General features: G+C 30.2%; 1 protein-coding gene across 5 annotated transcripts in view; it reads left to right on the top strand.

Moving 5' to 3' along the window:
- The window catches only part of LOC118191749 (nucleobindin-1-like), an 84,746-nt gene that overhangs the window by 68,688 nt on the left and 3,710 nt on the right, over positions 1-12,348 (top strand). For all 5 annotated transcript variants that reach the window (XM_035362598.2, XM_035362597.2, XM_085811823.1 and 2 more), the window contains exons 10-12: positions 7,267-7,356; positions 7,490-7,561; positions 7,657-8,328. In XM_035362598.2, the coding sequence (XP_035218489.1) occupies positions 7,267-7,356; positions 7,490-7,561; positions 7,657-8,328 (834 nt within the window). The remainder of the gene's footprint in view (positions 1-7,266; positions 7,357-7,489; positions 7,562-7,656; positions 8,329-12,348) is intronic.

Genomic DNA, 12,348 nt, shown 5'->3' on the forward strand with positions numbered 1-12,348 from the left:
GGATCGTAAGTAAACTTTTTCTATTTAATTAATATTAATTCTAATGTGTGAAATTAAAAGATTAAAATCTGCCCTGCCAATTAATTTTTTTAATTTTCATTTTCTGCTTTCTGAAAGCTTTTTTATACTATATATATATATATTCCTCCTTCCTATTAATTCTGTATTTCATGCGTATCTCACAAGCTGGAAATTCCGGGCTTACATTTCCAATTTTTTTGTCAGTACATTATATAATACGGAAGTGTGGTGGAGTTAAGAGTCCATATTCTCCCCCATTCCGAAAAATTCGAATATTGAAACCGTTAGAGCTTCAAACAAAACAAGCAGTGAACTTTTTTTTTTTGGTCACTTTCCAACCTGGATTATGAGCAGGACTAAAAGTTGTGCGTCCTACCAACCCAAACAAAGGGGCATTCTATTCCGAAAATTAACCGTGGTGTTCTTAAAATTAGAATGAAAAACATTCCAGATGGGTTAAGTCTTTGTCTTTTCCTTTATTTAATTATTTATTCTCTAAATACTGACAGCAGTTGATTCCAATTGCATAGTATCATGTGCAGGAAAGGTGTGCATATTGTGCAATAACATTTGCAAAGTTTTGATATTCAGTCTGGGAATTTTTTATGAGCATTTAAAAGGGTTTTACTGTAATTGCTTAGTAGAATATTTTGGGGCTATTTTTATATGTTTATAAATATATTTTTACAGTTTTTTTGGACTTCAGATCATGGTTTTTTCTTTCTTTTTAATCAAGAGCAACATTTGTTATCTAGTCAATGTAAAATTAAGATCTTCATGATATTTTATATTCTAAATATTGTGATGTTTCAGAAGTACAGAAATATTCTTAAAAATTTTATTTGATGCACGTATCAAAATGTCAAAAACATTATTTAGCCAAAAAATCTTAAAAACGGCTGCATCTACTCCCTCTTTTTCCAGTTACACTTGACTGTTAGGAATTTTCAGGTATCTGGAAATTGACAATTCCCTAGCTTGCTGGTTAGTTTAAGCTTTTATTGTGAAAGAGTGATTATATGTGAAATTTTCCCCTCATCTAATTTCAGAAATGTTCCTCTTTTTACTTAAATGACTTTTTACTTTAATTTACTTACTTAAATTAGTTATCTGTTAAGAGAAAACTGTCGTATAATGAAAATTTAGAAAATGTTTAGAATTTAAGTTAAATTATTTAAATATTAATAAGAATAGAAAAATAAATAAATCTATAATAAATTCAATTTATTTCTAGGTAGCAAGCATAAAAAATTTCTGAAAGGGAAAAATACAGTTGCCGGTGGAATAGCAAGCTTTTTCCTAAAACCAAATCCGTTAGAGTTACACCTTCCAGTTCCCCAACTGTTATCCGTGATTCACAAAATTCAGATACTTTAGATGATGCTGTAAGAGCTTCAAAAGATGTTCTGGATGCTGAAATTTTGTGGTTTTTGAAAGTGGTGACAAGTCACTGGTAGACCTTAGTGACATGGGCAAACTTTTTTCATGCATGTTCCCTGACAGTGTTATAGCAAGACACTTTTCTTATATTGCTTATCTCTACCATTTTGAATTAATACCTTATTTTCAGAGTCTTATGTATGACGAATTTAAGAAGTCTTTGCCTTGTTATTTAATAAGACTTTGAATAAAACAAATTTAAAAAAGAAATTAGATTTACATAAATCAGATATTAGCAGTGTGACCTAAAATAAAGTTGTAACTGGATTTTTGACATCTGTTTCCATGGAACATGCAGCAGCTGCTAATATTTTTGAAAGCTTTCAAATGGCAGTTAAAAACTAGGTATATAAAAAAATGTTATAAATAAATATGTATGAGCCAGCCATAAATTGAAAGTTTTATGAAACCCTCTAAAATGAATTAAAAAACAGAATATATAGAATTGAAAATATATCTATTGGCAGTTGTGGCTTGCATATTTTGAACAATTCTTTCTATAAAGGAAAATCCACTACAGGTTGGGATATATCTTCTATTTTAGGAGTACTTTACCATCTATTCAAAGATTCTCCAGTACATTGAGAAGATTTTTTTAACAGCGAGTGTGCATAAGACTCATTGAAATTTTGTAACCATAGGTGGCTACAGAATGCACCAGTGTATTTGCATGCTTTTGAAATTTGGAAATATATAAAAGGTTATGTCAAGCTAGTTGAGAATGGAAAATATGCAAAAATAATTTGCAAATCATATGAAATAATAAGAGATGCAATTAAAGACAAATGAATGCGTGTAAAATTTCGTTTCTTCATTGGTGTGGCTAAATTGGTCAAACTTTTTTTGGAATTGTACCAAAGTGATGAATCACTTGTTCCTTTATTTTTTACTTCCTTGTACAAAGTAAAAAGGAAGTATTGTAATCACGAAAAGTTTCAGGCATCGTATTTCAACGGAAATATCCATTCTCACTGCTATCGAATGAAGTTTAATGATGTTTTTGTGTGACATCTCTATGTAAAAACAGAGTAAAGGACTCTTTTCCCCCCAAAAAATTGTAAAACTAATTTAAAATGAATTTCGAAGAGAATTTTTCGTGGCGTCTGTGCGTACGTATATATATATATCGTATAACTCAAAAACGAATAGCCTTAGAACGTTTAAATTTTGTATATAGAACTGCTGTAACATGTAGATGTGCACCTCGTATTTTGGTTGCAATTGGTCACACCAAAAGTACATAAATATATGTATATATGTATATCCACTCTGTTACTCAGCTCAGTGATCTCAGTTTCTTTATTCTTATAAGTTAGTAAATTGCGCATCTTTTGCTTTAAAAATGATTGAATTATGTTGTTCTTATCTTCTGGTTAAGGTTTTTATGCCTTTAGTAAATCTGTATGCAATATTTTTAGAATTATCAACAATTTAAAAGTTGTTTAAATGTGGTTAAGCCTAATGTTTAAATAACATGGCGGACATATTTGTTTACATTTGAAATAGCAGAATAGTAGATTTGTTGCCAATCTACAGAGACTAAGCTTCGCAACAACAAAGATAATGGCTTCATTTATTATTGTGAATTAAATCATGCTTAATCCTTTCTGGAATTTTTTAAAGGAAATAAGTGTTTAAGATTTACTTCGTAATTTTTAATATAGATATTTTGAGTTTTTATGTATTTTCCCCTTGTCACGAAGTGAGAACTGAATTAATTGAATGAAATACTAAATCGCCTATGAAAAACTGTTTCTATTTTGTGTTGATTGCTTAATTTCTTTAATACATTCTATATTTATTATAGTATTTGAATAGAACATGTGGCAACGATCAGATAATTCTTCAAATGATATAAATTTTGTGCATTCTGAGTTAATTTGAACGAAATATAATGCTGTTTAGTGAATCTAGCGCCAGGTTGTCGCTATGGTAAACAAATATAGTGAATTTTAAAGAGTGCATTTATTCTATTGTGGTTTATGCACTATCGATGAAGTAGATTTAATTCAATCCAATAAGTTTAAATATGAAATTCAAGAAAAATTGCATACAAAGTCTGTAATCCGGACGTCAATAATCTGGAATGATCTGTCATCCGGACCTCAAAGCTACAAACTTTATGCGCATAATGCGTTTACGCATGCGCATTTAATGTATAACGGACGGTATAAGCTAGGCTAAAATTATCTGAGGCATTTCAGTTAATGTTGTAGATTGCGCTGCTCCTTAATCTTCTAATTGGATCCGGCTTATTATTTTTTGCAGACTGTTAGAACAATTTTATAAAAATTAAGCTTGAACTTTCAATTATGTCAAAAAGAGTTTCCGATTCTGGAGCTGCTGAAGCATTCAAAAAGCGAAAGCATGTTTCGATGTCTATTAAACAAAAAGTGGAATTGCTGCAAAAAATATCCAGTTAATTAATCACTAATTCGAAATGTTGTTTCTTTGAATCCAAAGTGTATGGTGCAAAACAGCGCAAAAGCGTATGGAAAAATGAAAAGTATATTGATGCATTTTTCCCAGAAAGGCCACACTGCAGAAGAAGAATGTGATAGTATTCTTTAGGAATATTCTGATTTCATTGAAAATGTTGTCCAGCCATACTTTACAAAATTTAAAACCTATGATGTGAAAAAAATATTAGATACTTTTTTGTGCAGATTCATTAATGGAAAATAAGTTATGGGAAACACACTGATTTTTATTCTTTCCCAAGGGCAGTTTCCTATTGAATGAGGATATAGTATCAATAAAAATGTAGAAACAGAAAATCTGGAGGAAAATTCGTACATTGCTGAGTGCATAGTTTGTTGGTTATATGAAGCATGCTGGTGGGATCCACAATATATCAGTTGCAAAAGAGATGAAAGTGGCAGTTTTATCAGCTCATTCATAGTATCGGTTATATTTAGAAGAGCAGAAGAAAACAGTTGTTGTTCAAGATAAAAAAAAGAAAAGAAAAGCATAATCAACTGATGAATTGTTTTCTCTTAAAGAAAATAAAACTCTTAGAAAGAGAAATTAAAGTGTTTGAAAATAAAGCAAATGAAGTTGCTGAAAAGGCAAAGTTATAAAAGACTTTATCTTTTAAATAAATCTAATGAAATGTTAAAAACTGTTTGTGAAAAATAAACTCAGTTAAGAGAACTGGATTCAAAACATTAATGAAAAGAGACAAAAGAAAAATGAAACATAAGACATTTTATTCTTCATTAATAAGCATTAATCTTTTTTCTTCTTTTTACACTGTAAAGTACTTTGTATAAATATAATAAATATAGTTTATTATTATTTATTTTATGCGTTTTAACTGAAATTTCATCATTATATCTTGTAATATAGTTTAGTTTTGTATATGTTTTTTTCCCTCTTTTCCATCATTTTAAACTAATTCTGTAAATTTAACTAGAACTATAATAATTGTTATTTAAATTGTTACTAAAATAATTGTTATTTAAAATTTAAAAAATAATTATAACTATTTTCCAAGCTTGAGTAATGCTTATTTTCTCTCTTAATAAATACTGATTTTCTCTTATTTTAAATTACAAGTCTTATTTTCTTTTTAAGATTATGCAGTTGTATATGAGTAATTAAACAGGTGCTTCTTTTATTTTTTTTTTTTTTTTCTTAAAAGAAAATAAATTAAAAAGTAATGTAAAATAAGTTAAAATTAATTAAATCATGTAAATTTTTGTTTTCTTTGAAAAGTTCTTATAGGTGTTTATTTTTTTTAACTAAAGTGTGGCTAATTAAGATACAATAACATGCCGAACAAATATTAATTTAGAATTCAAGCAACAAAAATCAGCATTATGTTTTCCAATTTTCACATGGTTATGGTTTTACCATCGAAACTAGTCCTGTGAAAATTTGAAAATATAACGCTGATTTTTGTTGTTCGACTTCTAAATTAATAAAGTGTGGCTATTAACCCTGCTTGACTTTTTTGGTCTCAAACTGTAATGTATATTATATGTATGTATAAAATGTTGAGTTTTTTATGAATTTTTAATTGTGATTGTATATACAGACACACACACACACACATATAAATGTTATTGTCTATAACTGTAACTTTGGGAAGATGTTTTGCTAAATTTATGGGCACTCTACATTAATTTTGCAAAATTAGGGCAATATAAATGTTAAAATATATTAAGTTAAAAAATAAATTGTGTATATTTAATATCTTGAAACTATTGCTATTTTATGACCTATAAAATAAATAAAATCTTCAGTGCTTAAAAAGGGGCATCCTTTTCTTAAAAAAAAATTATGTAATGTAGTTATTAGGTAATTATTTCTAGAAATGAAATGTTTGCTATTAATTTGCTTTGATATAAATATTCTCTGCTTGATATTTGATGAGAAACATTATGATGGTGTGCTATTAAATTTATGCTAGTTTCAGAAGGTAATGCAAATGAAATCCAAATTAATTTTTAAATAAAAAAATAATATTTGCTGTATTTGATTACATATAGTAGGGGCCAAAATATTGGTAACCTTTTAGAAAAGTGTATTTTTGTGTTTTCATAGTCCACATTACCACTCTTTTTTGGAGTAATACTGTAAAATTATATATCATTTGAAAGATAAATAAATCAAGAATGTAATGTAGTAACATTTATAGTAGATTATTTATGAGTGCAGCAGTTGTAAAGATGAAGTGAAACTCATAGAGAAAATGAAATGTATAAAAATTCTCATTATGCCAGTTAATGCTTAATTTGGTTACCTTTTAAGTTAGGCATGGTATTAATACACCTTTCTATGGAGCAAACCAACTGTTTTAATTCCACACCTGTTACTATAAAACCAAGACTGAATTACTGCTTCTATTAATTGGGTGTTGTTGATGACTTATTTTTGTTTAAAAAGTTTCTTTATTCGGCAATATTGATTAAGGTTTGGATTATCCCCAAACCATTCTATCAGTAGAATATTATTTTCTCAAAATAAGTTTTTTGCACACAACAGCAGTGTGAATTAAAGTGTAAATACTTCATTTTCTTAGAAACATTCACGAGCAGACGACTTCAATTTGAGCTGAAGAATTTTTTTTACATATTTTTGGTATTTATATTCCCATTAATCATACAAACTCTGCTCATATCATATTATGTGATGATAAAAAGTTTTTTTTTTTTTTTTTTTTTTGTGGAATTCTAGCATTTAAACCAAGTTTGGGCAGTCTGCATTGAATAATCCTTTTGCTCAACTTTGCTTTTGCTCTTTTTTTTTTTTTTTTTTTTTTTTTTTTTTTTGACATTGAAGTAGCATTGAATTGTGCCATTTCTTCTTCTACATACCCAGTTGATTTTCTTATATCACTTGAGCACAGTCTGTAAATTCTTTCATTTCCTACTGTTGTGCATTTTTTTCTACTTTTATTTGCCTGAAACTACCCTCAGTAAATCCTTTGCAAAGGCTTCCTTTTCCTTAGGCTGATAGCCCTCATGTGTTTTGCCATATTCAGATCGCCTAGCCTAACCTGAAATGATGGAAATATGTTTCCCATAAACCTAAGCAAGTTGTCTTTCTCTTTCCCCTGATTATTTGGATATAAATTTTGATAAATGTAGATTATGGAATACACTTTGATGCATTGTTTTCTTGATTAATTGATATCATGATACTTCTCAAAAATAGAATGGTGTTATGAGGTATCAAATGTCAAAGATATACTTTTCCAAAAAGTTTCCACAATTTTGATTTCTAGTGTATGTAATAATCTGTACACACGAAAAGTTTCTAATATGTCAATATTTATTTATTCTGTTTTCCCTACAATAGACAGATAAGAATAAAGATGGTCTTATCAGCTTAGAAGAATTCTTAAAAATGACTGAACAGCCAGATTTCCCAAATGATGAAGGTTGGAGAGTAAGTTTTTTTTTTTTTTTTTTTTTTTTTTTTTTTTTTTTTTCCCCTGCCCTTAACTCTTTTCCATCTGATGAATTTAATGATTTAAAGTTGCTTCTTTAAAATCATTATTCAATTTAATTCATCCATTTAGGATTTAGGTGAACAGGCTGTCTATTCGGAAGCTGAACTCGAAGAATATATGCGTCAAAGGCAAATGCAAATGGTAAGTGGCCTATTTATTCATTTTTGATAATTTTTAACTGCTGTTAATTTCTCATTTTTTAGAGATAATAAAAAGTGTTCAATGTGTGTTTATAGCTTCATCAACAGCAGTATCCTCAGTATTATGGAGATCAAAGAATGTATTATGATGTGGGAAATGCCCAGCAAGGTTTACCTCCTCAAATTAATTACCAGGTTCCTCCTGGTGGAGTACCTCCTCATCCTGGTTATCCATCTCAAAAATTCCAACAGGAACATCCTCAACAGCAATTCCAACAAGGACATCCTCAACTGCACTTCCAGCAAGGACATCCACAACAGCAGTTTCAGCAAGGACATCCTCAGCAGCAGTTTCAGCAAGGACATCCTCAGCAGCAATTTCAACAAGGTCATCCCCAACAACAGTTTCAACAAGGTCATCCCCAACAACAGTTTCAACAAGGCCATTCCCAACAACAGTTTCAACAAGGGCATCCTCAACAGCAATTTCAACAAGGACACCCTGAGCCACAGTTTCAGCAAGGACATCCTCCAAATATTCAGTACCAGAGTCCACCTCAACTTCAGCAATTTCAGCAGGGTTACCCTCAGCAGCAACAGCGTTTGCCACCTCAACAAGAAAACCCTCAACAACCTTTGCAGCAAGCTCAAGTACAGCAAGATGCACCACAGGAGCAAAAGGTTAAGCAGGCTGCTGGTGTTCTGCCACAACAAGCAGCTTCGGTTAATAAAAAACCATCTGAAAAATCTAATCTGAACCCTAACCAGGTATTAGAGTCCCTTTGATAATTAATAATGATTGTATATGTGAAAAGTTTTGTTTTAGAAATACGTGTATATATATATATGCAGGGTTCGTAGTGGTCCTTGCAAGTGCTTATAAGTCCTTATATTTGAAAATAAAATATAAAAGCCCTTATAGGTGCTTACTTTTTCTTTAAAGCCCTTATTTTTTTGTTTTTAGTGCTTATTTTTTGATTTTAGTGCTTTTTTTTTAATCCTTTGTTTTTAATGAAAGCGCATTTTTTCCCCGTACCAAAGCCGAAACTATAACATTTCTTTCTTATATGCAACGTCAGATGGTGAATCATACTCCCGAAAATTGCTTTCCCCCCTTCCTCTGCATTAACGTAACCTATGGTGCGCGAGAGAGTACAGACGGGTGCACGTCGTTCTATTGGCCAAAGAATTGCGAAAACATAGAAAATTCCGGTACATTCGGTATTCTTTTCCTCTCACCCAAATACTACACACGTTTGAATTTCTATCAAGATTTTAATAATTTGCATTCTCATTCCGCGTGGTAAGTTCATATTCGTGTTTATTATGATCGTTATGCTTATATTATCAGCATATGTATGAATATTTATAATAGTATAGTTGCAGTAACTGCTGAAGTATAGATAAACTTCCAAAAATGGGTGTGTTTTTACACAGATTAGCTTTCTAAGGAATAATATTCGGAATGACTTAAATAAAAGGAAAGTAATCGAATAGTCAAAATAATTTCATTTTCTTTGCCAATACATTATACAGTGCGGAGGTTGGGAGTTTCTCCGCAAAATCTCTAATATTGAAGCAGCGGACTTTTTTTGGTCACTGTCCAATCTGGATTGAATAGGATTAAAAGTTTTTGCGGTCTACCCAACCCAAGCGAAGATTGATTCTATTCCGGAAATTTAATACAGTCTGTTGAAAATTAGAATCAGAAACACCCCAGATTAGTAAGTTTCTTTCTTTTCCTTTATTTAGTTTTTTTTTCTCTGAATACCGGCAGGTGTTGATTCCGATTGCGTAATATCCCATATGGAAGAATTACGCCGCACGTATTGTGCAATAACGTTTGCGGTATTTTGCATTGATAATTAATTTTGATGTTTAGTCTGAGATTTGTTTATGCACACTGAAAAGAGTTTTACTGTGCTTTCTAAGCAGAATATTTCTCAGTTCCGTTGGTTTTTATATGATGCACATATCGAAATGTCAAAATAATTTATTTAGCTTAAATTTAAATCTAAAGAACAGCTACAATCTCCCCCACTCCTCTTTTTCCAGTTACTATCCGGAATATTCGGGAATTTCGAGTATGGGGGTTAGTTAAGCTTTTACTGTTAAAGGATGACTGAATGAAGCAATTTCCTGTCTTCTGATTTCAGAAATGTGCCTCTTTATTACTTAAATTACTTTGCTTGGGATATATGTTAAGGGAAAACTGTTATGCAATGAAAATTTAGAAAATGTTCTGAATTTCGATTTAAGTTAAATTATTTAAATATTAATATGAGTGGAAAAATAAATTGTATTTATTATTAGGTGCCAAATGAATACAATTAAAATGGCTTATTATTATTTATTTTCTATATTTTCAACTGAAATATCATCATTAAATTTTGTAATATAGTTTAGTTCTGCATAGTTTTTTTTCTCTCGTAAACTAATTCTGTAAATTGAACTGTCATTTAAAATTTAAAAAAAAAAAAAGTTAATTGTTTTCCATTCTTGAGGTAATGCTCATTCTCTTAATAAATATTGCATAGCTCATATTTTAAATTGCAAGTCTAATTTTTCTTTTAAGGTTATGCAGTTGTGTATAATGTAATTAGACAGGTGCTTATTTTTTCCTTAAAATGTGCTTGAAAAGTGCGTATAGGTGCTTATTTTTTAAACTAAAATATGGCTATGAACCCTGTATATGTGTGTGTGTATATATATATATAATTTTAAACACCTCAGTTGTGTTTATTAGTTACTTTATCAAATTTATCCACCAAGCAGATATTCATATCAATAGACTCCTTAATTTGTTATCATCATATTTAATATGTATTAAATAGAACAGGATAGCCCCAATTAGTATGTTCTGTATGTACATTTTTCTTATTCCTTATACTCAGTACCAAAAGACATGCAGCAGGATACGTAATTCTCACCAAAACAAGAAAAAGTAATGATCCTGTATGATTTTTATTAATTTGTTGTAATTTTTATTTGATGTAGAATTTATTATGTACAGTCAAAAGTCGTTAATTCGGACACCCATAATCCGGACCTCAAAGCTACAAACTTTCTGCGCATGCGCGTAAGACCTTTACGGCTGCGAATTTGCGTGTGCGCATGCACAAAATACGTTTACGAATGCGCGTTTAATGTATAACGGACGGTATAAGCTAAGCTAAAATTATCTAATTACCTATTTCAGTTAATGTTGCAGATTGCGTTGTTCCTTAATTTTCCGGCTTATTATTTTTTGCAGACTGTTAGAGCAATTTTATAAAAGTATGCTTGAACTTTCAATTATGTCAAACAGAATTTCCGATATATATTTACTAATATGTAAAGGATCTACAAAGCGAAAGTATGTTTTGGAGTCCATTAAACAAAAAGTGGAATTGCTGCAAAAAAGGGATAAAGGCATATCCTTTGTTTATCTAAACTTTGTTTATATTAACGCTGGGGCACCAATGAATTGGAAGTTGATCTGTCAGCACTATCCTTATCTTCCGGGCAGATGTTTTTATTTTATTTGACTTATAATTGCTTACTAAATGTAGTATTTCATCTCGATGTACTCCGTCTTTGATATGATTTAAATCAAATGCCTCGTCATTATAATTCGCTTCCGATAATGAAGAAAGTAACAAAGGTTATTGAAAACGAAAAAATTTTGATTGACAAATTAGTCGGTATTCTCGACACAGCAATTATAGGTCTTGAACAGCGGAACTTTGTAACTGAACAAGAAATTATGTGTGTTTATAGAATTAAAGAGAATGTATTATCACATAAAAAATGAAGCAACTTAAACAAACTTACATTGAAAGAAATGTTAAGCTTTTTTTTTTTTTTTTTTTTTTTTTTGTAAATTTTGATACCCTTTAGATCATAATTGTTTTTTATTTCGTAAATTACGGTTTCATATTTTTAATTTTATAATTTCTGCATGCCATTTTACCAGATTTAAACTGATGATCTATAATCCGGAATCGCCGAAGTCCCGACGAGTCCGGATTAACGACTTTTGACTGTACTGAAATTTTATTAGAAATCAAAGCAAATTTTGCTTTTTAAATATCTGGTTTAAGTAGTGTGGAAGAAGAGCTACATGCTGTGAAAAAATTTCTTCAATAAATAATGCTAGTAAAAAGCATAACTTTCATATTCTTTTCATATAATTTTTTTATTCATTTTGTATTCTTAGATTTGTTTTTCTATTCAGTTGGGTCATACTTTGAAATCACTTTCTGACCAACTTCTGAAAAACTATTTTCTTCAAATTTTGCATATAGACATATTTGTATTCAGAGTATATTTAACTGATGTTTTCCCTTCAAAAAATTTGAAACTGATTTTTTTTACATAATGTTGAAGTGCTTTTAATAGAGTTTTCATGTGTATCCTTACTTAACAAAACTAATCTACACGGGATTTAAATCTCTTCATCTTTACAGAATGGAAAATTTTCTTCCAAGTAGAATTTCTTCTAATTCTTTAACCCTGTTTTTCGGTTTCGGGAATTCTTTTTTAGCTGTCAGTTGCTAATGGTGACTGTTGATTGCTGCTAATGCCAATCATATAGATTAGATGACGAAAAGTGTCATGCTTCATTGCCATGTTGATTCCTTCCTTCCTCAATGGCTCGACAGTCTAAGGTGGGCCCTAGCCTTCTCAAGAAGCTTTTGCCCGGACATGTCTTCTCCCTTATAGTGTTTTCTAGTTTTTGGTTTTTAAGACCAGTGGGTCATTTTTTAGGCAGTTTAACCATCATACGTTTGGTCTGCCTTTTTTATG

The sequence above is a fragment of the Stegodyphus dumicola genome, chromosome 2 (assembly GCF_044657685.1).
Source record: "Stegodyphus dumicola isolate Sdum_Otavi_A_Nest chromosome 2, ASM4465768v1".
Taxonomy (NCBI): domain Eukaryota; kingdom Metazoa; phylum Arthropoda; class Arachnida; order Araneae; family Eresidae; genus Stegodyphus; species Stegodyphus dumicola.